The sequence below is a fragment of the Salvelinus sp. IW2-2015 genome, linkage group LG11, assembly GCF_002910315.2.
Source record: "Salvelinus sp. IW2-2015 linkage group LG11, ASM291031v2, whole genome shotgun sequence".
Taxonomy (NCBI): Eukaryota; Metazoa; Chordata; class Actinopteri; order Salmoniformes; family Salmonidae; genus Salvelinus; species Salvelinus sp. IW2-2015.
Window position 1 is genome coordinate 19,303,464 of NC_036851.1, and position 27,162 is coordinate 19,330,625.

General features: G+C 42.9%; 1 protein-coding gene across 6 annotated transcripts in view; it reads left to right on the forward strand.

Moving 5' to 3' along the window:
* LOC111969950 (calcium-dependent secretion activator 1-like) overlaps window positions 1–27,162 on the forward strand; it is a 184,002-nt gene that overhangs the window by 17,458 nt on the left and 139,382 nt on the right. For all 6 annotated transcript variants that reach the window (XM_070445576.1, XM_023996349.1, XM_023996350.1 and 3 more), the window contains exons 2-3: window positions 23,928–24,041; window positions 26,209–26,541. In XM_070445576.1, the coding sequence (XP_070301677.1) occupies window positions 23,928–24,041; window positions 26,209–26,541 (447 nt within the window). The remainder of the gene's footprint in view (window positions 1–23,927; window positions 24,042–26,208; window positions 26,542–27,162) is intronic.

The window sequence follows — 27,162 nt, forward strand, 5'->3', positions numbered from 1 at the left end:
TGCTTGTCCATATGACTCCTTTTCTCACTTTCCATCAAATACCACAGTGAAAATGTGGACTTATTAAAAAGAGAAAACTAGCATCTGTTGTGTTAATAGGGCCATAATGCTTGGGAAAAACAAGTCTTTGTCTTTTTAGGCATCAAGCTAAAGTGAATTTTTGCTGTGATAGATTATTTGAAACTTGTTTCCTCAAAACATGTTTTCTAATTAGGCATAAGCTCTGCAAGGCCCTTGATCTAAAATGAAATATGCTAACTAGCTCTGTTGTTTCAACCACTTCTCAAAAATATTGCATGCCATACCAATTACTGAAAACATGGAGCGATAGTTAAATGCAGAAGGCACTGCAATATGGTAACAACCTCCCGCTCCCTTTTGTCTTTTATTTATTCCCCATTCTCTCCCAAGCCTTCTAATCAGGCCTGGGGGATTAGTACACACAGGTGAGGCTGATGCGGTACAGTAGCACAATCAGGCCATCTGTCCTCTTTTTCACCACAATAGGCCTGGATGAAACCAGTCCAACACCGTCACACCTCACCCCCGCTTTTCTCTCCTTTCCTCCTCTCCTCTCCTCTGCACCTCTCTGCCTCTCCTCGACCATTCCCTTGCTCCTTTTCCTGTTCTTCTCCACTCCTCTCTGCCTTTCCTCTACCATTCCCCTACTTTTATCCTTGCTTTTCTCCTCTGCTTCTCTCTGCCCTCCTCTACCCTGCTCCTTGTCTTCTGCATATCTCCCCCACCCTCTCCTCTGCTTATCTTCCCTGCTCCTCTCCCCTGCTTCTCTCATCCACTTTCCTCTTCCATCTCTCTGTTGCTCCTTTTCCCAAATCCTTTTCCCCATCTCTCTTCAGGAGCCTCCAGTGGCAGGGCCTTGAGTACAAAGCTGTCGGATCAACAGATACACAGGGCTCCAGCCAACAAGGGCTCCCTTTTGATATTTTCATCTCTTTGTTCAGCCGACACCTTTGTCCATGGCTACTTACCCTCCCTGCTTTAACAAGCAACATGTTTAGGGCCTTACTCTTAGGAGTTTAACCAGTATAGTAATTTCAGCATATCAGAGGTAAACATAAGGAAAGGATATAAAGCAACGGATGAAAGGGAGGAAAGGATGTAAGGCCTCTGAGAGTTTTGGTCCAGCCTTGCTTAGTCTCCGCTCAGCCTACTCTGGGACGTATGAGACAGGTAACGGGACAGAGTTACGACCTCCCCTCCTCTCTCTCGTTAATTACCGTGGGATACTGCCTTGGTGGAGAGAAAGTTGCTTCTCTGCTCAGCTGTATTTGTCTCAGAGGAACGTGGTGCGCGAGAAACAAAGAATGATGTTGAACAGCAGTATGCTTTCTATTATCTCTCTGCCATCCAAAGCTAGACCAATAAAACTCCAGAGACAAGCGCTGCGAATGGGTCTTTTTCATTTAGCATTAGCACAGCCAGCTGTGTGATGCAAATATGCTTGGCTGCTCCCTGTACTGATGGAGAGAAAGAGATTCAGTAGTAGATTCAGTAGTCCTGCTTCAAAATTGACAATGAGATACAGTATGTATCTTTTTCTGTCCATTGGATACAGGTTTTATGCCTTTCTTAGACATCACGAGTGAGTGGTGTATAATACATGAGAGTTTCTGGAATTTAAATGTCTTAAAATAATACGCAATACGTAAGTGAGAATAGGCATAATCTGAAGCCAAAAAATAAAGGAAATTCACGAGCACCACAAGGCCTATTCTACCCAGGCTCTACCAAGGTTTCCAGCACACAGCTTTGACCTACTACAGTAGCTATTTTGGTATTGTACTTCAAAATATGTGTATGCAGATTGCTTACGATTAAAACTTTCTCAAATAGCCTAATTCATGCTCGTAGAGTGTCAGGACCCGGTGTGAGAAACAGTCACTAATAGTCGGCAGAACCCAGAAGATGAGGCAGACACAGCAGTACTAGAGACGGTGGTTTAATCAAAGTAAAAGATCTTCAGGCAAAAAATATAAATCCACAACGTCAAAAGTAAAGCCAAGAGAAAAAATGGATATCCTCCAAAATACAATGAAAATCCACAAAGTGGTAAGAACAGCAGGAAAAAACAAACCTCAAAAGACTAATCAAAAATAAACAAGAACAAAACCAGAGAACCTCTGGAAAATCCAACAAGAGAAATATATGTTCACAGCATGGCTGGGGCTGGGTGCTAACATACAAACACTGAGCAAAGAACTGAGGAACACTAAGGGTTTAAATACCTGCAAAGAAATAAGGCACAGGTGCAAATAATAATTAGACCAAGGGAAAAACAAAAGGTTCAAAAAAGGCGCAATGGGGGCATCTAGTGACCAAAACAATCCTGGCCAAATCCTGACATAGAGGAGGTGCTTCCACAATAATGTGATGTGTACTGCATACAAGATAAAGTATTCGATTCTTCACACACCACAGTATTATCCCATTACACTACCTTTTGATGCTTATTTTATTAAATGAAGGCAAGCTTTACTATTATACTTACAAGACCATCAGCCTTGATTGAGTTGTTTTGTCTTGTAGTAATGTGGTGTATGCATGTACTGTATTTCCTTAAACCTTTATTTTAGCAATACTGTAACGGATTTCCTCTTCGTCTGAAGAGGAGTACCAAGGATTGGACTAATGTGCAGCGTGCTAAGTGTCCATAATAGATTTTTAATAAATCAAAATGAACACAGAACAAAAATAACAAAACACGAACAAACAACCGAAACAGTATGTTGCAAACACTGAAACAGGAAACAACCACCCACAAAACACAATAGAAAACAGGCTACCAAAATATGGCTCCCAATCAGAGACAACAACTGACACCTGCCTCTGATTGAGAACCATACTAGGCCAAACAAATAGAAATATAACAACAGAACAAAACATATAAAAACAACATAGAATGCAGTGACAGTACCCACCCCCAAAGGTGCGYACTCCGGCCGCAAAACCTGAACCTATAGGGGAGGGTCTGGGTGGGCATTTACTGCGGTGGCGGCTCTGGAGCGGGACGAGGACCCCACTTCACCATAGTCTCGGCCCACTTCTGTGACACCTTAGGAGCGGCGACCCTCGTCACCGACCCTGGATTGGAGACCCTAGTAAAGGGCACCACTGGACTGAGGGACGCCTCTGGACTGACGGGCGCCTCTGGACTGACGGGCGCCTCTGGACTGACGGGCGCCTCTGGACTGAAGGGCGGCTCAGGCGGCTCCTGACTGAAGGGCGGCTCAGGCGGCTCCTGACTGAAGGGCGGCTCGGGCGGCTCTTGACTGAAGGGCGGCTCCTGACTGAAGGGCGGCTCAGGCGGCTCCTGACTGAAGGGCGGCTCCTGACTGAAGGGCGGCTCAGGCAACTCAGGACAGACGGGCGGCTCAGGCGGCTCAGGACAGACGGGCGGCTCAGGCGGCTCAGGACAGGACGGGCGGCTCAGGACAGACGGGCGGCTCTGGCAGCTCAAGACAGACGGGAGCAGTTGTAGGGAGGAGACGGAGAGACAGCCTGGTGGGTCCTGTGGCAGCCCCATGCACCAGGCTGTCTCTCCAGGTGGTGGGTGAATTTTGCAGGGCTCTGGCAGTGCACCTCCTTGCACAAAGGCGGAGGTAGCGGTCCTGCTGCTGGGTTGTTGCCCTCCTACGGCCTCTCCACGTCTCCTGATGTACTGGCCTGTCTCCTGGTAGCGCCTCCATGCTCTGGACACTACGCTGACAGACACAGCAAAACCTTTTTGCCACAGCTCGCATTGATGTGCCATCCTGGATGAACTGCACTACCTGAGCCACTTGTGGTGGTTGTAGACTCCGTCTCATGCTACCACTAGAATGAGAGCACCGCCAGCATTCAAAAGTGACCAAAACATCAGCCAGGAAGCATAGGAACTGAGAAGTTGTCTGTGGTCACCACCTGCAGAATCACTCCTTTTTTGGGGGTGTCTTGCTAATTGCCGTTAATTTCCACCTTTGGTCTATTCCATTTGCAACACAGCATGTGAAATTTATTGTCAATCAGTGTTGCTTCCTAAAGTGGACAGTTCGATTTCACAGAAGTGTGATTGACTTGGAGTTACATTGTGTTGTTTAAGTGTTCCCTTTATTTTTTTGAGCAGTGTATATATATATACACTACATGGACAAAGTATGTGGTCAACTGCTCATTGAACATCTCATTTGTCACGTCTACTCCCGCCCCTCCCCTCCCCTCCAGTGTTCGACATCGCCAGTATACTAACCACCGGTCCTGAGATCCATCATTACGCACACCTGGCATCAATCATTACGCGCACCTGCACGTCGTCGTGAGGCACACCTGGACTCCATTACCTCACTTATTACCTCCCCTATATCTGGCACTCCCTTAGGTTCTTTCCCCAGTCAGTATTGTTCCTGTGTTTATGCGTAAACGATACTCTTGTCTCGTTCCATGTTTGTTGTTTTATTAAAAGTTTCACCTACACCTGCTTCTCGACTCTCAGCGTCTCCGTTACATCATTCCAAAATCATGAGCATTAATATGGAGTTGGTTCCCCCGTTGCTGCTTTAACAGCCTCCACTCTTCTGGGATTGCATTCCGCTACAGTAGATGTTGGATCATTGCTGCAGGACTTGCTTCCAGTCAGCCACGAGCATTCATGAGGTCAAGCACTGATGTTGGGCGATTAGGCCTGGCTCGCAGTTGGCGTTCCAATTCATCCCAAAGATATTCTATGGGGTTGAGGTCAGGGCTCTGTGCAGGCCAGTCAAGTTCTTCCACACCAATCTCGACAACCCATTAATGTATGAACCTCGCGTTGTGCACGGGGGCATTGTCATGCTGAAACAGGAAAGAGCCTTCCCCAAACTGTTGCTACAAAGTTGGAAGCACAGACTCTTCTAGAATGTCATTCTATGCTGTAGCGTTAAGATTTCCCTTCACTGGAACTAAGGGGCCTAGCCCAAACCATGAAAAACAGCCTCAGACCATTATCCCTCCTCCACCAAACTTTACAGCGAGCACTAGGTATTGGGGCAGATAGCGTTCTCCTGGCATGCGCTAAACCCAGATTCGTTCGTTGGACTGCGAGATAGTAAAGGTTGATTCATCACTCTAGAGAACGCTTTTCCACTGCTCCAGAGTCCAATGGTTTCGAGCTTGACACTACCCCAGCCAATGCTTTGCATTGCGCATGGTGATCCTGGGCCATGGAAAACCATTTCATGAAGCTCCCGACGAACAGTTCTTGTGCTGACGTTGCTTCCAGAGGCAGTTTGGAACTCAGTAGTGAGTGTTGCAACCGAGGACAGATGATTTTTACTCGCTACACTACGCTCTTCAGCACTCGGCTGTCCTGTTCTGTGAGCTTGTGGCTGAGCCGTTGTTGCTCCTAGACGTAACACTGTAACGAATGAAAAACAGTTGAGAAACACCTGCAAAATACAAAGTCATTAGACAAGTACAAAACTCTTAAGAGAAATGATAGACATATTTACAAATCTGAAATTGGATAGGTGCTCTAAACCCTTGAATACTAAACTTCAGCTACAAATGTCTTAAGTACACCGCTGTCCAACTCCAGTAAAAGAGCACACATGTCCTCATTTATAAATGGTTGTATAAATATTAAAACCGGTGAGAGAACTCACAGATTTGGATCAGAACATACATTTTAAGTATCGATAGTGTGCGAAGTACCATGTTTACTGCGTGCATTTGTATTGGTATAAGTCGTTTGTCAGTTCCACATGGGCCAGCTTGCATTTCTCTGTGAGAGGTGCATTCCCAGAATCTGCCACTCTGCCATAAAGGACTGTGTTCCCAGGTAGTACCTTAGGGTTGGCGTGCATCTCACAGATGAGTGCAACGACCCACGCAGTAGTACACACCACCACACTCACTGCCACTTGCCTGCCACTTCATGAACCCAAAGGCTCTTAAGAGCCACCTAATAAATGTAAATAAGTGTGCGTGCGTGTGTGTGTCGGTAGGGGTCTGTCAAAACTATAAACTAAATAATCCTCTGGGAGGCGAACCCACCTCCAGCCATTACACTACAAACCCTGTTCTCAAAACACCGATTTCTTGAAGCGTTTGTTAAAAAAATGTTTTTTGTTTATTTCTCTTGCTTGGTTAAAATACAATAGTCTAAAACAGTTGATTTGTTGAAAACAGACACATTTAATCGTGTACATTGTCTTCAGAAAGTATTCCTACCCCTTGACTTTTCCACATTTTGTTGGGTTACAGCCTGAATTCTGAATGGATTAAATATATTTATTTTTTCACCCATCTGCACACAATACCCAATAATGACAAAGTGAAAACATGTTTTTAAAAATGTTTGCAAATTTATTGAAAATGCAATACAGAAATATTTAATTTACATAAGTATTCACACCCCTGAGTCAATACTTTGTCGAAGCACCTTTGGCAAAGATTACAGCTGTGAGTCTTTCTGGGTAAGTGTCTAAGATTTTTCCTCAATTGGATTTTGCCCATTATTCTTTTCAAAACTCTTCAAGCTCTGTCAAATTGGTTGTTAATTGTTACTGGAAAACCATTTTCAGGTCTTGCCATAGATTTTCAAGCAGATTTAAGTCAACTTTCATTCGGCCACTGTCTTCTTGGTAAACAACTACAGTGTAGATTTAGCCTGAGAATATGAGAATAACTTTTTTTATGCACGATGCGTTTAACAATGCAACAACCAATAATGGAACAGAAAACTTTGTAAATGATGTAATCAAAGGCAGATCTTGCATGTTTTAGTGAGTAAACACATCGTTTACTATTTGTTTGTGAATAGAGCGATTGTGTGATATGGAAATCCAGCGTAAGGTTTTGTGTGTGATGATAGTGTCAGCTTGCTCATGCTTCCCTTGCTCTCTTAAAGTAGTTGTGATACTGGTTCAATAGTTCACTATTCATGAGGACAAGGTGTTTGCACCTAATGTTGCCATGTCAAGTTTTCTACTGTGCAGCCAGTCAGTGAGTATTGTATCCTCGCCAGGGTCTGTACACACACTCACACTTAACGCATGGACACACTGCATACACACGCACATGCACACGCACACGCACACGCACACACACACACACACACACACACACACACACACACACACACACACAACACACACACACCACACACACCAACACGAACACAACACATATGTGCAGTACACCCACACATACTACACATGCTCACACATCCTGTCTCTGACACATGCAGTACACGTACAGTACCACTCTTTCAATGTTTTTTCTATATTTTTTACTATTTTCTACATTGTAGAATAATAGTGAAGACATCAAAACTATGAAATAACACATATAGAATCATGTAGTAACCAAAAAAGTGTTCAAAAGATCAAAATATATTTTATGTTTGAGATTCTTCAAGGTAGCCACCCTTTGCCTTGATGACAGCTTTGCACACGTTTGGCATTCTCTCAACCAGCTTCACGAGGTAGTCACCTGGAGGTTTGTCCAATCTTTTGTCTGGTACTGTACACAAACATATATTAATAAGACTGATCAGTGCATTGAGTCACTGTGAACACACAACCACAAAGTCTGATCAATTACAGCTGTAATGGTGTGCTGCCTGAGACACCCACAGAATGAGCATGTCAATTAGTACAAAGACTAAATGCACATGCTATCAGCCTAACCCCCCGCCACAAGCTCAGCGGTACCAGACATCAAGCTGTGTTTTAGTATTCTTTAACACTATTGAACTACTGTTAATGTATGTGCCATGCTATTCCATTCTCTATGTTGTTGGTATTCTTGAATACCATTTTAAAAGGGTGTGTTTTCTGTAGGTGGTGCTTAATCTATCTGTGAAGGAGTTTCTTATGTTTCCACACTTTAATGTCTCACTTTATAAGTGGATTACAATTGTGGAAGTGGCCAGAGATGTTTTATGTGGGCAATCCCATTTTTGGGACATTATCCTAATTTTAGCTGAGAGGTAAAAGCCTCCATTCACAGAACCTGTGGATAGTAGTTACAAATGGCCATGGGAGAGCTGGGTTGGACCTGGGAGTGAAGCAGTGGCACACTGGTAATGAACCATAGATGGATTCCCCACTGGCCCAAAGCACTTTGGAGGGAGAGAGCTGTGATGAGAGTGCCACTGTGGGTGCTGGAGCACCGTTCCAATACTACTTTCATGATTTATCCTTCCTGCCTCCCAGTCCCTACCTCAAAGTAATCATTAATCAGACTGGATTGGCTAAAACTAAGATGTGGAATCTTTGATTTTCTCATCTCATTAGATCAGTGATCACTTCAAGAAAGGGAAGAGCAGCCTCCTGAGTGGTGCAGGGGTCTAAGACACTGCATCGCAGTGCTAGCCGTGCCACTAGAGATTCTGGGTTCGAGTCCAGGCTCTGTCGCAGCCGGCCACGACCGGGAGACCCATGGGGTGGCGCACAATTGGCACAGCGTCATCCGGGTTAGGGGAGGGTTTGGCTGGCAGGGATGTCCTTTTCCCATCGCACACTAGTGACTCCTGTGACTGGCCAGGTGCAGTGCACTCTGACACGGTTGCCAGGTGCACGGTGTTTCCTCCGACACATTGGTGCGGTTGGCTTCCTGGTTAAGTTGGCATTGTGTCAAGAAGCAGTGCTGCTTGTTTGGGATGTGTTTCGAGGGACGCACGGCTCTCGACCTTCGCCTCTCCCGAGTCCGTACGGGAGTTGCAGTGATGAGACAAGACTGTAACTACCAATTGGATACCACGAAAAAGGGGTAAAAAAAAAAAATCTTTAAAGGGAAGAGCAATAATGTTTTTTACAAGTGCCCCCTCTAGAGGGCTAAGCTACAATAAACCAATCTAATGTTTCTTGCCGCAACCAAGTCTGCTCTGATTGATTTTTTTTGGTGGAACCATCCCACTGGGCACGAACTGGTTGAATCAACGTTGTTTCAATGTAATTTGTCATTGTGACATGGAATCAACGTGGAAAATACATTGGATTTGAAAAAAGTCAACAACGTAAACTTTTTCAGGTGGGTTAAATTTCAACCACATCACTATGTCACCATGTTAACCAAATTTCAACATAGACAAACATTGTATAAAATATGTTTAATTTGTATCTTTAAAACAACGTCAGACCTTCAACAGTATGTCCACTATCAGAAAAAAAACTATAGGCTGGGCAGCACCTCCTACTGGAGAATTTATCTATCTACATCTGGAACAAAAGCCAGACTAAGTAATGTAAGTAAGCAGATAGAACTGTTAAAACAGAAGATAAATCTCCTTCAAATGTTTTTTATTTTTTATGTTTATTTAACCTTTATTTAACTAGTTAAGAACACATTCTTATTTACAATGACGGCCTTTACAATTTTGATATTTGGTTGAGTTGACAACCAAACACAATTCAATATCACTTTTGAAATACAATAAATAGCCTGTTAACTTGTCGACAGGTTTACAAATGAAACAGTATGTTGGATTGACGTCTCCAGCACAAACAAAATAAAAGTAGAGAATGGGATTAATGCCAGTGACTCAGATGGAACTATCCAAGCTGAAGATACATCTCCTTTAAACGTTGATATTTGGTTGCATTGTCAACTTTTGCCATACAGTACAGTAAATACCTAAAGTTAAGGCTATCTTACAAACTATTGTAACATTCAACCTTAAAATGAGTAACACATCCATGGCCATATTTTGAGGTTACTGTAACTAGGCCTATACATTTCATCTTATGTAATCATATAAAACGGGCATGTTCAAGATAGCATGCATAGGTCGTTGCAGGTCTGTGGAGATCTTCACAATTGCTGTAATAATATGCACTGCATCTCAAACGGAATTGATCACTTGCACCATGTACTTTAAATATTATCTCAACTGCAATCCAGGTCATTTGCTTCTGCTATTAGATGAAGCACAGTGATAACACATTAAACGGTTGTATAAATAAAATACATCTGACATTGTATTCCCATTTGAACTTTGCTGTGGTTTTAAATGGTTGAAAGCATAGTGATAGCACATTGGAAACTCAACTAACTTTTGGCGGTATTTTTGAGTTGGTGATCATTGATCAACGTCTCAACCAAATATTACCCAATTATCCAGGTTGATACTATGTGGTGTATCCAGTGGGATTACTCTAGAGGAGCGGCACTGGCACGTGACTGGAAGCTCTATTATTTCGTTTCTTTTTGGGAAATATTCATTTTAAAATGGCAGCTTCCTTTCAAAAAGGCAAGAGTAAAATAAAATAGGAGAGAGAATGGGGGATTAGACATGTCAGTGTTTGTTTCTTCCCTTCTTTTGTGCTTGTGTAAGTGCATGTCCCTTAATAAAGCAACACGATGTTGCTGCTGAGCATTCACGTACCTCTGTTTTTATGTGCAGGCCTGTGTGGGTGGGTGTGCACGTGCACAGATGAGCACTTGCTCTCCTTTGTTGGTTGTCAGTAATCTGGGATTACACATCCATTTGATGTTTTACGGACATTATGTAACTGCCGGGGAGAGCCTGTCTTTGTGCCCTGCCCTCTATATAAGAGGAGAGGAGAGAGAGTGATGTGTGGACGACGAAAGAGAGAGAGATATGGTTGCCCTCCTGGTGCCCTCTCTCTTCTCTGAGACTGTTTTCCTGACCATATGTTCAGTAGTCACACATTAAAGACACTCCATTGGAAGCTGAATGGTGATGGCTTTTCCCCTGATGGTGATTAGGGAGATATGTTCCTTGATTTGCAATGGCCGACCCCCTTTGAATGATTCAGAGCTATTTCAGACCTCACCAACTGCCGAAAAACACTAATTAACGTTGCCGAGAAAGAGAGACAGAGAGACAGAGACAGAGACAGAGAGAGAGAGAGAGAGAGAGAGAGAGATCTGCTGGTATCTGCTGTATGACAGAAGAGCAGAACACAGAAACACAGTGGCTACATCAGGGCTGCCCAACCCTCTTCCTGGAGATCTACCGTCCTGTGGGTTTTCAGTCCAACCCTAATTTAACACACCTGATTCTACTAATTAGCTGTTCAACAAGACCTTAACTAGCTGAATCAGATATGCTAAATTAGGGTTGGACTGAAAACCTACAGGACAGTAGATCTCCAGGAAGAGGGTTGTGCAGCCCTCATCCATCATCTCCCTCCTTTCCATGTCCCAGTTGCATAGTGGCTGCAGAAACAGCGTCATATATGATAGGTGAAGTATGTTGCAGCGTGAACACTCGTGACTGAGGTATGTTTTTGTAGCTCACAGATGGCAGGCATAGAGATGGCCTCCACTAACACCAGGCCCTAAGTTGACATGTCCACTGCTTTCTCCTCTCTCCAGTAGTGGTGTGTGGGTAAAATCACTGGTGCAGCCAAGCCAGTAAAAACATCCATATTACAACCTATGTMTTGTGATAATTGCTTTGTTTGCTCTATAACCTGTTAGTTCATATGCCTTGACACCGTGATATATAGGCCTAAGGCAGAGACAATAAGATATCACAGTGGCAGAATATATTCAACCACACCTTTGTTTCATCACAAAACCGGAGATCAACCTCTGTCTGGTGAAGTCCACAAAGCATATTGCATGTAACAAACAGTTATATGACCTACAGCATGGTCAAGCAAGTTAATGTTTCCGACATTTCTGACTACTAAGCAGCTATTTATTTGGAACCACAGAGAGTTACTGCAAGTCGCAAAGTAAACAGGAGCTGCCTCCACTATTCCAGCACCATTTCAACTTGAACATTTCAACATCATCAAATCACCTACGCCAATGCTATCCTCCTCTCTTTCATGTTGACAAAACAGTCTTTGTCTCTGTCATACAGTACACGCTTTTATTTTTTGTTGTCCTAGGCTACCTGGATTAAGTGCTTGCTCACTAGCCTAACTTCCTTTCATGGGCAATGTCAGCTAGTTAACATTAGCCTTCTACATTTTCTAATTTTAGATAGCTAGCTAGCCACCAGAGGACAACAACACAATGGGATGCAACAATTAAAGTTGTTTTTGTCAATGATGTATTGCTCGTGTGATGTGATTGGAGTGAAGCCAAATCCAAACTGGCTTCCCTTGACACTTTTTTTTTGGTGCACCAGGACCATTCACAGTTAAGCTCACTCAGTTTAGCTCAACGCTAATTGGCTATTATTTAATAWTTTTTTTTATCAAGGGAGGCCAAATGCTCGCTGGCTTCCCTTGCCTTCAATGCTACGGGCTGCAACAATGTCATACTCTTTATGACCATACAGCATCAGACAGATGGCCTACACARACAGAGACAGAGGGATGCTGTTTTATTCGCTGAGATGCTTTCTCCGATGAGATGCTTTCTCCGATGAGATACATTCAACCTCTTACGAATTGAAGGAAAATTATGAAACAGAGACAAAAGATAAATAATTTTATAGATTTTTTGTATTTTTTTCTTGTTCAAGTTTTTGGGGAAGTCTGGCTTCCCTTGGCATCCATGAATACACGCCACTGGCTCTCTTCCTCTTTCACACTCTTCCTTTCTCGGACTCTGTACCTCCTCTCACTCTCATTCGCTCACACATCTAGTTAACTCAGGATGTCAGCGCCAAACCAAGTTTCATTACCACAGATGCCATTCCATACAGAAAGTGGGGGGGGTTACCTAGTCAGTTGTACAACTGAATGCCTTCAACTGAAATGTGTTTTCTGCAATTAACCTAACCTCTCTGAATCAGAGAGGTGCGGGGGGCTGCCTTAGTCGACCGCCTGGGACCACTGTTAACACTAACTGTAATACATTGACTATCAGTAAGAGAGAGGAAGATTTCTTGAAGAGGTTGCTACATTACTTGGTACAGTTGAAGTCGGAAGTTTACATACACCTTAGCCAAATACATTTAAACTCAGGTTTTCACAATTCCTGACATTTAATCCTAGTACAAATTCCCTGTCTTAGGTAAYTTAAGAATGTGAAATGTCAGAATAAAAGTAGAGAATTATTTATTTCCGCTTTTATTTCGTTCATCACATTCCCAGTGGGTCAGAAGTTTACATACACTCAATTAGTATTTGGTAGCATTGCCTTTAAATTGTTTAACTTCTGTCAAACGTTTCGGGTAGCATTCCACAAGCTTCCCACAATAAGTTGGGTGAATTTTGGACCATTCCTCCTGACAGAGCTGATGTAACCGAGTCAGGTTTGTAGGGGTCATTGCCCATTTGGAAGACCCATTTGCGACCAAGCTTTAACTTCCTGACTGATGTCTTGAGATGTGGCTTCAATATATCCACATAATTTTCCTTCCTCATGAAGCCATCTATTTTGTGATGTGCACCAGTTCCCTCCTGCAGCAAATAACCCCCACAACCAGATGCTGCCACTCCCGTGCTTCACGGTTGCAATGGTGTTCTTCGGCTTGCAAGCCTCCACCTTTTTCCTCCAAACATAACGATGGTCATTATGGCCAAACAGTTCTATTTTTGTTTCATCAGACCGGAGGACATTTCTCCAAAAAGTACGATCTTTGTCCCCATGTGCATTTGGAAACCGTAGTCTGGCTTTTTTATGGCGGTTTTGGAATAGTGGCTTCTTCCCTACTGAGCGGCCTTTCAGTTTTTTGTTTTGTACCTGTTTCCTCCAGCATCTTCACAAGGTCCTTTGCTGTTGTTCTGGGATTGGTTTGCACTTTTCCGTCCATCTCTAGGAGACAGAACGCGTCTCCTTCCTGAGCGGAATGACGGCTGCGTGGTCTCATAGTGTTTATACTTGCGTACTATTGTTTGTACAGATGAACGTGGTACCTTCAGGCATTTGGAAATTGCTCCCAAGGTCTTGGCTAATTTCTTTTGATTTTCCCATGATGTCAAGCAAAGAGGCACTGAGTTTGAAGGTAGGCCTTGAAATACATCCACAGGTACACCTCCAATTGACTCAAATTATCAATCAATTAGCCTACCATCTGCTAAATGACTTAAATGTACCAGAAGCTTCTAAAGCCATGACATAATTTTCTGGCATTTTCCAAGCTGTTTGAAGGCACAGTCAACTTAGTGTATATAAACTTCTGCCCCACTGGAATTGTGATACTGTGAATTATAAGTGAAATAATATGTCTGTTAACAATTGTTGGAAAAATAACTTGTGTCATGCACAAAGTAGATTTTCTAACCGACTTGCCAAAACCATTGTTTGTTTACAAGAAATTTGTGGAGTGGTTGAAAAACTAGTTTTAATGACTCCAACCTAAGTGTATGTAAACTTCCGACTTCAGCTGTATTATAAGGAATTGCACCCTGTAGTGTATATTCTTGTTTGTGAGATAATGTGAAAATGCATGCATTTAAAATATTGTAAGCTGGAGCCTGTTTGGGTACCAAATGTAGTTCTGTAGGCAACAGAGACATTAAGATGTGGCAATGATCATCAGAGAGACCAGGGTCCTGTTTCCCAAAAGGCATCTTAAGGCTAAATTAATCTTAGAACCATAGGATCTTATTCTAACGATGAACTTAACCTTAAGATACTTTTGGGAAACCGGGCCCAGGGTAATAGAGCTCTGAAAAGCTGTGATAGGGAGAGAAATAGAGTCTAACTTCTTAAATGACAGCCTAGGGAATTATCAGCATTGGTCCAGTTTCCTAGAGGACCAGGACTCTTTGTCATGTGTCCACCCCCATACAGAGCCCTCTGTGTGGGAGTAAACACAGCCCGGCTCCCGGAGACATGAAAAGAGGATTGTACCTCAGACACACACACACACACACACACACACACACACACACACACACACACACACACACACACACACTATTCACAGCACACACAACTAGCTTGTATGCATGCACACACACACACACACACAACACTATACTAACAATGGGGAGAACAAGTATTTGAAACCCTGCCAATTTTGCAGGTTTTCCTACTTACAAAGCATGTAGAGGTCTGTAATTTTTATCATAGGTACACTTCAACTGTGAGAGACGAAATCTAAAACAAAAATCCAGAAAATCACATTGTATGATTTTGAAGTAATTAATTAGCATTTTATTGCATGACATAAGTATTTGATCACCTACCAACCAGTAAGAATTCCGGCTCTCACAGACCTGTTAGTTTTTCTTTAAGAAGCACTCTGTTCTCCACTCATTACCTGTATTAACTGCCCCTGTTTGAACTCGTTACCTGTATAAAAGACACCTGTCCACACACTCAATCAAACAGACTCCAACCTCTCCACAATGGCCAAGACCGAGAAACTGTGTAAGGACATCAGGGCTAAAATTGTAGACCTGCACAAGGCTGGGATGGGCTACAGGACAATAGGCAAGCAGCTTGGTGAGAAGGCAACAACTGTTGGCGCAATTGTTAGAAAATGGAAGAAGTTCAAGATGACGGTCAATCACCCTCGGTCTGGGGCTCCATGCAAGATCTCACCTCTTGGGGCATCAATGATCATGAGGAAGGTGAGGGATCAGCCCAGAACTACACGGCAGGACCTGGTCAATGACCTCAAGAGAGCTGGGACCACAGTCTCAAAGAAAACCATTAGTAACACACTACGCCGTCATGGATTAAAATCCTGCAGTGCACGCAAGGTCCCCCTGCTCAAGCCAGCGCATGTCCGGCCCGTCTGAAGTTTGCCAATGACCATCTGGATGGTCCAGAGGAGGAATGGGAGAAGGTCATGTGGTCTGATGAGACAAAAATAGAGCTTTTTGGTCTAAACTCCACTCGCCGTGTTTGGAGGAAGAAGAAGGATGAGTAACAACCCAAGAACACCATCCCAACCGTGAGGCATGGAGGTGGAAACATCATTCTTTGGGGATGCTTTTCTGCAAAGGGGACAGCGACTGCACCGTATTGAGGGGAGGATGGATGGGGCCATGTATCGCGAGATCTTGGCCAACAACCTCCTTCCCTCAGTAAGAGCATTGAAGATGGGTCGTGGCTGGGTCTTCCAGCATGACAACGACCCGAAACACACAGCCAGGGCAACTAAGGAGTGGCTCCGTAAGAAGCATCTCAAGGTCCTGGAGTGGCCAAGCCAGTCTCCAGACCTGAACCCAATAGAACATCTTTGGAGGGAAGCTGAAAGTCCGTATTGCCCAGCGACAGCCCCGAAACCTGAAGGATCTGGAGAAGGTCTGTATGGAGGAGTGGGCCAAAATCCCTGCTGCAGTGTGTGCAAACCTGGTCAAGAACTACAGGAAACGTATGATCTCTGTAATTGCAAACCAAGGTTTCTGTACCAAATATTAAGTTCTGCTTTTCTGATGTATCAAATACTTATGTCATGCAATAAAATGCAAATTAATTACTTAAAAATCATACAATGTGATTTTCTGAATTTTTGGATTCAGTCTCTCACAGTTGAAGTGTACCTATGATAAAATTACAGACCTCTACATGCTTTGTAAGTAGGAAAACCTGCAAAATCGGCAGTGTATCAAATACTTCTTCTCCCCACTGTATGCACACATACGCACATACGACTAATGGGGACTCTGTTTCAGTGGGGGTCCGTCAGTCACAACCCACGCACATGCAGGCCCAGTGGGCTTCTGGGTCTGTGAGCATTGTCTTCTGGCCACGCTCGGGGTGCTAATGATGGGAGGAAATGTACTGTAACGTTAGATGAACAATAATGCATACACAGGACATGCTCACTTAAGCGATACAAGGCACGTGCCAGGCACAGACATACAGACCATGCTTAAACTCTTATGAACACACACACACACACACACACACTGACAAAACATGACTTAATCCGCATTTAAGTATGTATAATATACAGTTCATGTTTGTACAAGACATTCATAATACATCCTACATTACATTGATGAGAGTTGTACTATACACATACATATTGTCATATTTGTGCCGTGAACCTGTAAAGAGCATGCCTTTTCAGGAGTCAGTGCTGGTTGTGGCCAGCTGGCTCAGTAAAACAATCATTCAAGGGAATATTCCATCCTGTGCCAGAGATGATTAGTTTCATGCCATTAATGTGGTGCATTACATAAACCCTCAGCCTGATGTTAGCTGGCTTGGGGGCTTAGGGCCAATGGTGCTGCTTCATGAATGGATTGTAGTGGACAGTAAAACATGGGAGAGGACTTTAGTTAATGAGAAGAGACTAAGTTACCTTGTTGGTGTTTATTTGTAAGTGGAACAGTCTAAACTCTCTGAGTTGCTTATACACTGTGGGAAGGTAGATGACTACATTTCTTTATCGTATTATGTAAAAGATTTAGGGAACTATGACTTTGCTATTAATCTAATGGGAGAACACAGCATCAAATGTCAAATAGCAACATGATCTCATGCACATATATAGTGTATATGCTGTACCCAAGGGTTTGGAATATGGAGTGTTCTCTTCCTGGTCATCTAATGTTTGGAGTGTGCCTGTTTGCTCTGTGTCTGTTCATCAATAAAAGGCTGGCAGAAGAGGCATGTGTTAAAACTGACACAGTGTGCCAAACTCCAGTCAGAACACTGATCTTTTCCTTAGTAATTCCCTGGTATTAGTGTGTTGGTGTGTGTAGTTTCTGGACTGCTGCCATGGCTGGCCGGTCTCTCAGTCTGACAGGCATCTATAGAGAACCCTGAGGGTTTTTCCTCACTGTCTTAGGAGGAAGAGAATATTACACAGACACACCCATCTATTTAAATATGCAATATCTCTGTGAGTATCTTTTCTTTCGCATCCGGGATGTACAAACCAATCAATCCTAAGATTGTACTAAGTGTCAATCTTAAAAATATTACAAATATTTACACACAGGCATGTGCATGATTTCTTGTACTGACTTCGCAGTTAATTTAATTAGAGGACACTGACTTAAATAAAGAAATAAAGTCTGCTCAATGCTCAGCTTCGTTTTGTCTTTTACTCCACTCTGAAATGGAGGTAGTGAACATTGCACGGGTGCAAGCGTTTAGTAAATCTAGGCCCATGGTTGATGGATTCTAATGTAAACAATACAATTAAATGCTTCATTAAGCACATGTGATTCCTGCGGGAATTCACTCTTGAGACGGACCATACAGTATGGAAACTGTAGACACACAGACCATTATAGCGCCTATTCTCACCCACCCTTGTTGTGAGTGAGATTTCTCTAAGAGGAAACAATGACATGTTATCTTTGTAGTGTACACTTGAACCAGGAGGGTCACAATTACATATGTTCCAAATACACCCACAATTACCAATTACCACAACCCGGATCTGAAAGCACTACATAGGTGAAGGTGATATGGAGAAAAATACTTGCCCTCAGATTCTGCCAAATTCATTCCTCTAATATCTGTGGGGTTTGGAGTCAGGAGTCAAGGATCGGAATTTATTAAAGTGTGTTTGGACATACTGCAGCAACTATTTCACGTCAACTCCAAAACCCGAATGCACACCTGCCCCTCCCCCCGACTCCTACCCCCGACACCTACAAAATGTCTCAATTGACAGTAAGTCAACCAATCAGCTGAGCAGCCTGACTTGTTTGACACTTTTTGCATAATTTCTTTGAACAATAAAATGTCCATTAGTGAAGATATGATCAATACAAATGGATGTCACAGATCCAACACTATTGTTATACACTGTAGTTGGTTGAGTTATAACCTGGGTTACAGGCATTAGTCACAGTTAGAAGCTTCCTCTTGAGAGGAGAACTAGATGATAACCAGTCAATGTTCAGGTCACCAAGAAAATGTATTCTCTATTAGTGTCTAACATCAGACACATACTCCAGATACTGACAGTTTGCACTTGGTGGCCTATAGCATTACCTTAAAAGTAGAGGCTTCCGATGAGGCATGTGAACCTGCAACCACAGCACTTATTTTTTAAACTTTTATTTAGGGAAGCCRAATTGAGACCAGGGTCTCATTCGCAATGGTGCCCTGAGTGCACACATAATCACAATCAAAGAAAATTAACATTCCAAATAAAATAAGAAGAATAAAGATACAAATAAACTACTAGGTTTACAATATTACAATTTCAACAATTAAACCAATAACAATTAATCAAAATAACAATTAAATAAATAAGTACAATCCTAAATTAATTAATTTATCACCAGAGTCCTGAATGGCCCTAGTGGCACCAGAGAATCAAGACGCAAGGTATTTTGCAGGTTAATCCAGCAATGGGGAGCAATAAAACTCAAGGTGTCAAGGCTCTGGAGAAGACCCAGACACTTTCGAAGTAACAAAAGTTTACTACAAAAACAGGGGGGCAGGCAAACGACATGTCAAGGGCATGCAGACGTCAGTAGTCCAGAGCAGAGTCCGAAAGGTACAGAACGACAGGCAGGCTCAGGGTCAGGGCAGGCATAGGTCAGAAATCCAGGGTGGTGTGACAAGGTACAGAACGACAGCCAGGCTCAGCGTCAAGCAAGGCAGAATGGTGAAAAGCTGGAAAACAGAAACTAGAGACAGAAAGGCGCGCGGAGAAAAACACTGGTAGGCTTGACGAAACAAAACAAACTGGCAACAGACAAACAGAGAACACAGGTATAAATACACTGGGGAAAATTAGGAAGATGGGTGACATCTGTAGAGGGTGGAGACAAGCACAAAGACAGCTGAAATAGATCAGGGTGTGACAAAAGGAGGATTTACCTAAATTGGTCAAGACCAGAGGGACCTCAAGAGTGCGAGCGGGTTTGGTAGCTTATTCTTTTATACTTCAGCAAAAAAAGTATGTAAGTTGGTAGCTTGTGTAGTAGAGCTTTGTAAACATAAAGGGGTAATGAAGGGATCTACAGGACTTTATTGAGTACCAGCCAACCTTTTAATAGAGGATACAGTGGTGAGTATTAAAACTGTCACCTGTGATAAAGTGAAGGGCGTTATGGTAGACGACATCCACTTCATTTGTCATGAGATCCTCTCTGACCTTTACAGGAATATGCCTCTGAATATATACAGTAACACCTCCCCTGCAGACATTCCTGTCTCAGAAATTGCTAATATATTAATATTATCTAAGATTAGCAAATTACTAATCTCATTAACTTTGTTTCTGAGGCTACACACATTTATATGAGCTAACTTTAACCCTTTCTTTGGTAGCGTATCTAAAACTGAACTCATTGATAATAGGTTTTATTTGGAGTGTGTGAGTAGAGCTCACTAGATCTCAGAAAAACGTTGAGATTCTCTACATGTTGGATGGTGGATAAATGAGGATGGCTACTGTACAGATTCAATTGAATGTTTGTCACTTCCATAACTATAATCTGTGCTATAATCATTACCCTCATTTCAGGGTTTTAGTATAGCCCTCGGCAGAGAGGCTAGTAGTGTAAAGGTCATGTTAAACTCTGAACCTTGACCCCATTAAGGGTAATCACTACATGGCTTCCTGGAGTTGCCTGTGACATGGTGACCACGGTAAAAGTAACTTGGGACAGCTGTGGGCGGGGACAGATGGGGGAGGAGGTCCAGGGGTGGGTTGGTGGGCGTGGCTTTAGACATTAGTGTCATAGACAGAAGAGAAACCGAGACACACTGCTCCCTCATTTTTTCTGATCGGGGCGGGGCCAATCTGCTCTACTTATTGCCTGGTTGTTTGTCTTGTGTAGAGGACAAAGGAGAGAGACCACATGAGGGGAGCATTGATAATACATTTGAATGAATTACAGTATCTTGTTCCTTGCCAAAATGATGACAGAACGGTTGGCTACCCTCCCCTCTCTTCCTCTTAACATGTTGCAAGTGTGTGGTAAAGACTTTGATAAATGATGGACGTCGTTTGGGTGATTATCCTCAGTCAACATCACATTCCTAGATAGGACCTAAAAGTTTCATTATGGCTGTACTGCCTTGTGTCACCTGTCTATGCTGCATCACTTTCTCTATCCTCCCAGTTAGACCTGCTCTCTTGTCTATCTCTGCTCCTACCAGCCTGTGTGTTTAGCTTGGGATGGAGAGAGGCTGGGCAGTTTATTAGGTACACCCATCTAGTACTGGGTCGGACCCCCATTTGACTCCAGAACAGCCTGAATTATTTTGGGTATGGAAACGTTGCTCAATTGGTATCAAAGGACCTAACGTGTGCCAGGAAAATGCTCCCCACACCATTACACCACCGTCACCAGCCTGTACCGTTTACACCAGGCAGGATGGTGCCATGGACTCATGCTGCTTACGCCAAATCCTGACTACCATCAGCATGACGCAACAGGAACCGGGATTCATCAGACCAGGTGATGTTTTTCCACTCCTCAGTTGTCCAGTGTTGGTGATCGCGTTCCCACTGGAGCCACTTGTTCTTGTTTTTAGCTAATAGGAGTGGAACCCGGTGTGGTCGTCTGCTTCAGTAGCCCATCCGAGACACGGACTGACTGACGAGTTGTGCGTTCCCCAATGCCGTTATGCACTCCCTGTTGTACTGCACTGTTATTTGCTTGTTTGTGGCCTGTCTGTTAGCTTGCAAGATTCTTGCCATGAACGGTCCTTGGACCTCTCATCAACGAGCTGTTTTTGCCCAAAGGACTGCTGCTGACTGGATGTTTTTTGTTTGTCGCACCATTCTCGGTAAACCCTAGACACTGTCGTGTGTGATAAGCTCAGGAGGCCAGCCGTTTCTGAGATACTGGAACTGGCGTGCCTGGCACCAACGATCATACCACGCTCATAGTCGCTTAGGTCACTCGTTTTGCCCATTCTAATGTTCAATCTAACAGTAACTGTATGCCTCTATGCCTGTCTGCCTACTTTATATAGCAAGCCAGGTTCACATGACTCARTGTCTGTCTGTAGGAATGAACCATTTTCATGAACGGGGTGGTATAACTAATAAACTGAGTGTACATTTGCACAAGTGACTTGTGCAGTATTACTGTGGCAACATCAGTCCAAACTCATTTCCTATCTATATTTGAACATCTTTAATACCCAATCATTTATTTATAGCCTATATATCAGTCCTATGCAATATGCAATAAACCTCCTCATTGTTACTGTCAGTTAAGAGACCCCAGTTTTTAAAATGTTGGCGAGGGCTGTAATCCAGAATTAAGGTGGCATTTTTTTTGTCATAAAAGCCCTGAAGTTTACAAATAAAGATGTGGATGGGTCGTTCCATGAAATGAGTAACCTTTGCATCCCTTTGATATTTCAAGTAGAAATTGTGCAGCAATATTGCATTTTAAAAGCCTGTTCAATTAAGTGCCCTTCAATATAGACCACATGGAGAATTCAATAAATCCTATTTTTTTTATATGAATAAACACTTGCTAATGTGGCAAAAATCTGCATTTGAAATCCTATGACACAGGATGATTTTAACCCCAAAATTTCTCCCAAGTTTTCACGATGATTGTAAAGCCCTAGTTATTTTGTTGCTTTGACAAAGAKATTTCTGAAGATTATTATTTATTTAATGCAGTGGTGTAAAGTACATAACAAAAAATACTTAAAGTACTACTTAAGTATTTTTGGGGGGTATCTGTACTTTACTTGACTATTTATATTTTTTACAACTTTTACTTCAATACATTCCTAAAGAAAATAATGTACTATGTACTCCATACATTTTCCCTGACACCCAAAAGTACTATTTACATTTTGAATGCTTAGCAGGACAGGAAAATGGTCAAATTCATGCACTTATCAAGTGAACATCCCTGGTCTTCCCTACTGCCTCTGATCTGGCGGACTCACTAAAGACACGCTTCGTTTTGTAAATGATGTCTGAGTGTCCCCCTGGCTATTTGTAAATAAAAATAAAATGGCCACATCTTGTTTGCTTAATATCAGGAATATGAAATGATTTATACTTTTACTTTTGATACTTAAGTATATTTTAGCAATTACAAATTACTTTCTATACATARGTATATTTAAAACAAAATCATTTTAGACTCTTACTCAAGTAGTATTTTACTGGGTGACTTTCACTTTTGCTTGAGTCATTTTCTATTAGTGTATCTTTACTTTTACCCAAGTATAACAATTGGGTACTTTTTCCACCACTTATTTATGTTATTKGTGATTCCTTTTAAGGTWAAAAAAAACCTGTCCCTTATTTTAAGTTCAACAATGTTAAGTGAACTGAAATCTTGTTTTAATGTGGTGAAACTATTCCTTTAAAACATTTTWGAAAAMAWACATCTAATAGTCAAATCATAGTGTTAAAGCAGGTGAGCTGGATCTACTCTTTTTGGCAATATTCTGGTGTTTTGTGGTAGAAACCTAAGCGGGTCGAGCATAACATGTCAACCCTGTTACCTACAGCTAGGTTGACTAGAAATGTGCTTCCATTTCCACTGTCACAAGGGGATTTTTGTTTGATTTAAGATGCAATTGTCAACCCTGCTACTTTATTTGGCACTTAACAGGCATTTACTATGGTATGRTTTTTATTTATTTAACTTCTTGTGATGGAAAATGTGTTTTTTATTAAGTTGCCAATGTGCCCTTTATGACAGAATGTAACCATTTGGTAAAATCAGATTTTTTTTCTTACAAAGTTACACATCTTAAAAGGCATCGAATTGGTGGAACGACACGGATGTTAAAAACAGCATGAGATGGAACCAGGAAATGTGTAATTGGTAACGGGAGGACTGAGATATGAGTGCTGGGACCGGGGCTGCGCAGGGCAGTTAAATTATTTGTGTGTTGAGGATGTTAGAGGAAAACACGGTTTAAACGGGAGGCCATGTTTCAATTTAGCACTGAAGAAGAAAGATCTATGCATGCAAAGAGGATCCAAAAAGAGGAGTTGTGTTAAGTGAAGAAAGACAACATTTTTTTTACTGTATATTCAACATTGATATGAACTTATTCATTTTATAAGGGGACTGTGACAATAAATGTTTGAAGTGAAGTAATATGAAACCTATGAGCTAACTTAATGTTACCATGATTCCTAATACTCTGTCTCTGTCTCTGTCTCTGTCTCTGTCTCTGTCTGTCTGTCTGTCTGTCTCCTCTCTCAGATCAGTAAGCAGCAGTTACAGACAGTGAAGGAGCGTTTCCAGGCTTTCCTCAGTGGTGACACCCAGATAGTGGCAGACGAGGCCTTCATCAATGCAGTCCAGAGCTACTATGATGTGAGGCCCTACTCTCTCGGTGTGTGTGTGTGTGTGTGTGTGTGTGTGTGTGTTGTGTGTGTGTGTGTGTGTGTGTGTGTGTGTGTGTGTGTGTGTGTGTGTGTGTGTGTGTGTGTGTGTGTGTGTGTGTGTGTGTGTGTGTTTGGTGTGGTTCTGGATTGTGTTATCTGTTGATTTGTATTCACCAATGATTATTCTGTAGTTTTAATAGTCCTCTGCGGACGAACCAAATCGTCTGGATGTTTGAGGAGATGACTCACCTTTGGTCTGGTAAATGATGTGGAACACACAGACAGCTGCTTCCCTCAGGCAGTCTTATTAATGTTTTCCCCCTGCATCTGACAGATTCAAATGAATTGGACTTCCCAAAATAGGCCTCTAAAATATTAATAGTTCAGACAGAGGCTATGTGAGGTGCTAAGCTGAATCCTTGGACATCTTATGCTCCAGAAAAGTAGCTTTGAGTATGCCTATCCGGGGCCTACCGAGTGGCGCAGCGGTCTAAGGCATCGCAGCGTCTGTGTTGCAGCTGACTGCGACCGGGAAACCCATGAGGTGGTGCACAATTGGCCCAGCGTCGTCTGGGTTAGGTAGGAGGTTTGGCCGGCCGGGATGTCCTTGTCCCAACGCACTCTAGCGACTCCTTGTGGTGGGCCGGTTGCATGCACTCTGGCTTCGGTCGCCAGTTGTACAGTGTTTCCTCTGACACATTGGTGCGGCTGGCTTCCGGGTTAAGCGAGCAGTGTGTCAAGAAGCACTGCGGCTTAGCCGGTTTGTGTTTCGGAGGATGCATGGCTCTCGACCTTCACCTCTCCCGAGTCCGTACAGGAGTTGCAGCGATGGGCCATAACTGTAACTACCAATTGGATAACATGAAATTGGGGAGAAAAAGGGGTGAAAAGTACCCAAAAAATAAATACAAGAATATGACTATCCATCCCTTTCAATATGTCTGCCTTGACAACTCTGAAATCACAGAAGAACGATGTTCGAAACACTATCTCAAAGCTTCCAAACAGTTACAGAAAATGAGACAAAAGTAAATGAGATTTGCTCTGCCTGCAGAATTAATTGATACAACACTTCAATCAGCCTAAATTTGTGAATTGAAATGCTTCATTACTCAACACCCAGCTAAAGCTGGTTTTCCAATTCAATTAAAGCCCAATGCTCTTACTGACTGTGTTCTGGATGCTTACACACTCCCCACATCCCCACCTGCCCTAGAGCCTGGAGGAGACCTGGGTGCTCTTCCTTGGCAGAATTTAGGATTAAGCTACATAAAAAAAAAATATTCTAGCCAACATTTCAATTTTATTGTTTATATCAGCAGTTCTATCTTCAACACTCCCATTTGTGCAATGTTCCCTTATTTTTGGCCCACTGAGAGCACTGCTGCTGTTTCAGAAAAGTTGCAAGTGCCCGAGGATGATACATGTCTGTGTATCTGTATGTCCATCCAGCCTCAGAGGCGATGGCCCTCAGTCTTCACCCTGCGTTAGGCACTGATTGGGAACAGTGAGCCTGTCACCGTGAACCATAAGGAGGCTGCATGGTAGAGAGAGGGCCAACATCTGAGTCAGCCAGACATATGGGACATATGTACAATTGGCTCATTCATCCCCCTCCTCTCCCCTGTAACTATTCCCCAGGTCGTTGCTGCAAATGAGAACGTGTTCTCAGTCAACTTACCTGGTAAAATAACYGTAAAATAAAAAATAAAAATAAAAATCCACACCCCTTGGCATGGAAAATTGCTTTGTGAGAATTGTGGGAAAATAAATGTGCAGTTTGGGATTGAACAGATAAGCACAACAATGGCAGATTTAATTGAAACTACAATCATTTATTTTCCTCTGCACCTTCATCATGAAGACAGAAAGACCAAGCTGCAGCAAATCCTCAAAGAGAAGCAGTACTTTAGACATTTCACTTCCCTCCAGAAGCAAAGACATGTCAGGCTGCCACCAGGGCTTCTTTACGCAGATGCAGGGGAGAATGTCTCACAGAAAATAATGGGCAATTTCCAATTCAGAAATTGAGTTGAAATAAAATTCATCCCAACCTCACAACCAAACTGTATGTTCTTCCTGTATGTTCTTCCTGCCTTTTTAATACTTAAACCACATGCTTAATCCCCCATCTCTGCTCTTAACTGTGACCACAGATATTCCTGAAGAGTGACCGTGTGTCCCGGATGGTCCAGAGCGGAGGCTGCTCGGCCAGTGACTCGCGGGAGGTTTTCAAGAAGCACATTGAGAAGCGTGTCCGTAGCCTGCCGGAGATCGACGGCCTAAGTAAGGAGACAGTGCTCAGCTCCTGGATGGCCAAGTTTGACACAATCTACCGCGGAGAGGATGACCCCAGGAAGCACCAGCAGCGGATGACGGCCAGTGCAGCCTCAGAGCTCATCCTCAGTAAGGACCAGCTCTACGAGATGTTCCAGTCCATCCTGGGCATCAAGAAGTTTGAGCACCAGCTCCTCTACAATGCCTGCCAGGTGAGATAAGAGCTTCCTCTCATGTCCTTTACCAGACATTTGTCTTAACACTAACACTTTCACTGATGGAGATTTCTCAGTTTCACTCCTTTCTCTAGGTCTGAGAGGTGACTTGAGGTGCAGTGTCAACTTTTAACACCTTTTTGATGCTTTGATTTGAGGCTTGCTTCCCATTAAATTCTAATGGGTTGAAATTGTAAAAGTGTGCTGTGAAATCAGCCTTACTTTAAACCCCTGGAAAATCCATCCACTTTCCAGGGTTATTAGATGAATAGGCACCTGTCACAGAAAAGCACAGTTTAGTGTGGGATTGAATACTCTTTAATCCAAGCAGGAAAGAGGACTGGAATGAATACTGCAAAAAAATATGACCATTGTGAGATGGAGAAATAGTGTGGGTGGTGTGAAGGGCACTATGGAGGCAGAACAATAGATGAGTGTGACTACCAAGGTACTGTGCTAACGGCAATCATATTGTATCATGAGAATGGAATGGATAGCTATTGATCATTATTGAATGGAGAGGGTGGGCTGAGAAGTAGGCAGCCAGAATAATAGGACGATGGTGGCCTTTAAAGAGGGGGTTCACATGTCAGTCATACTGGGTTCAATGGAAGGTGT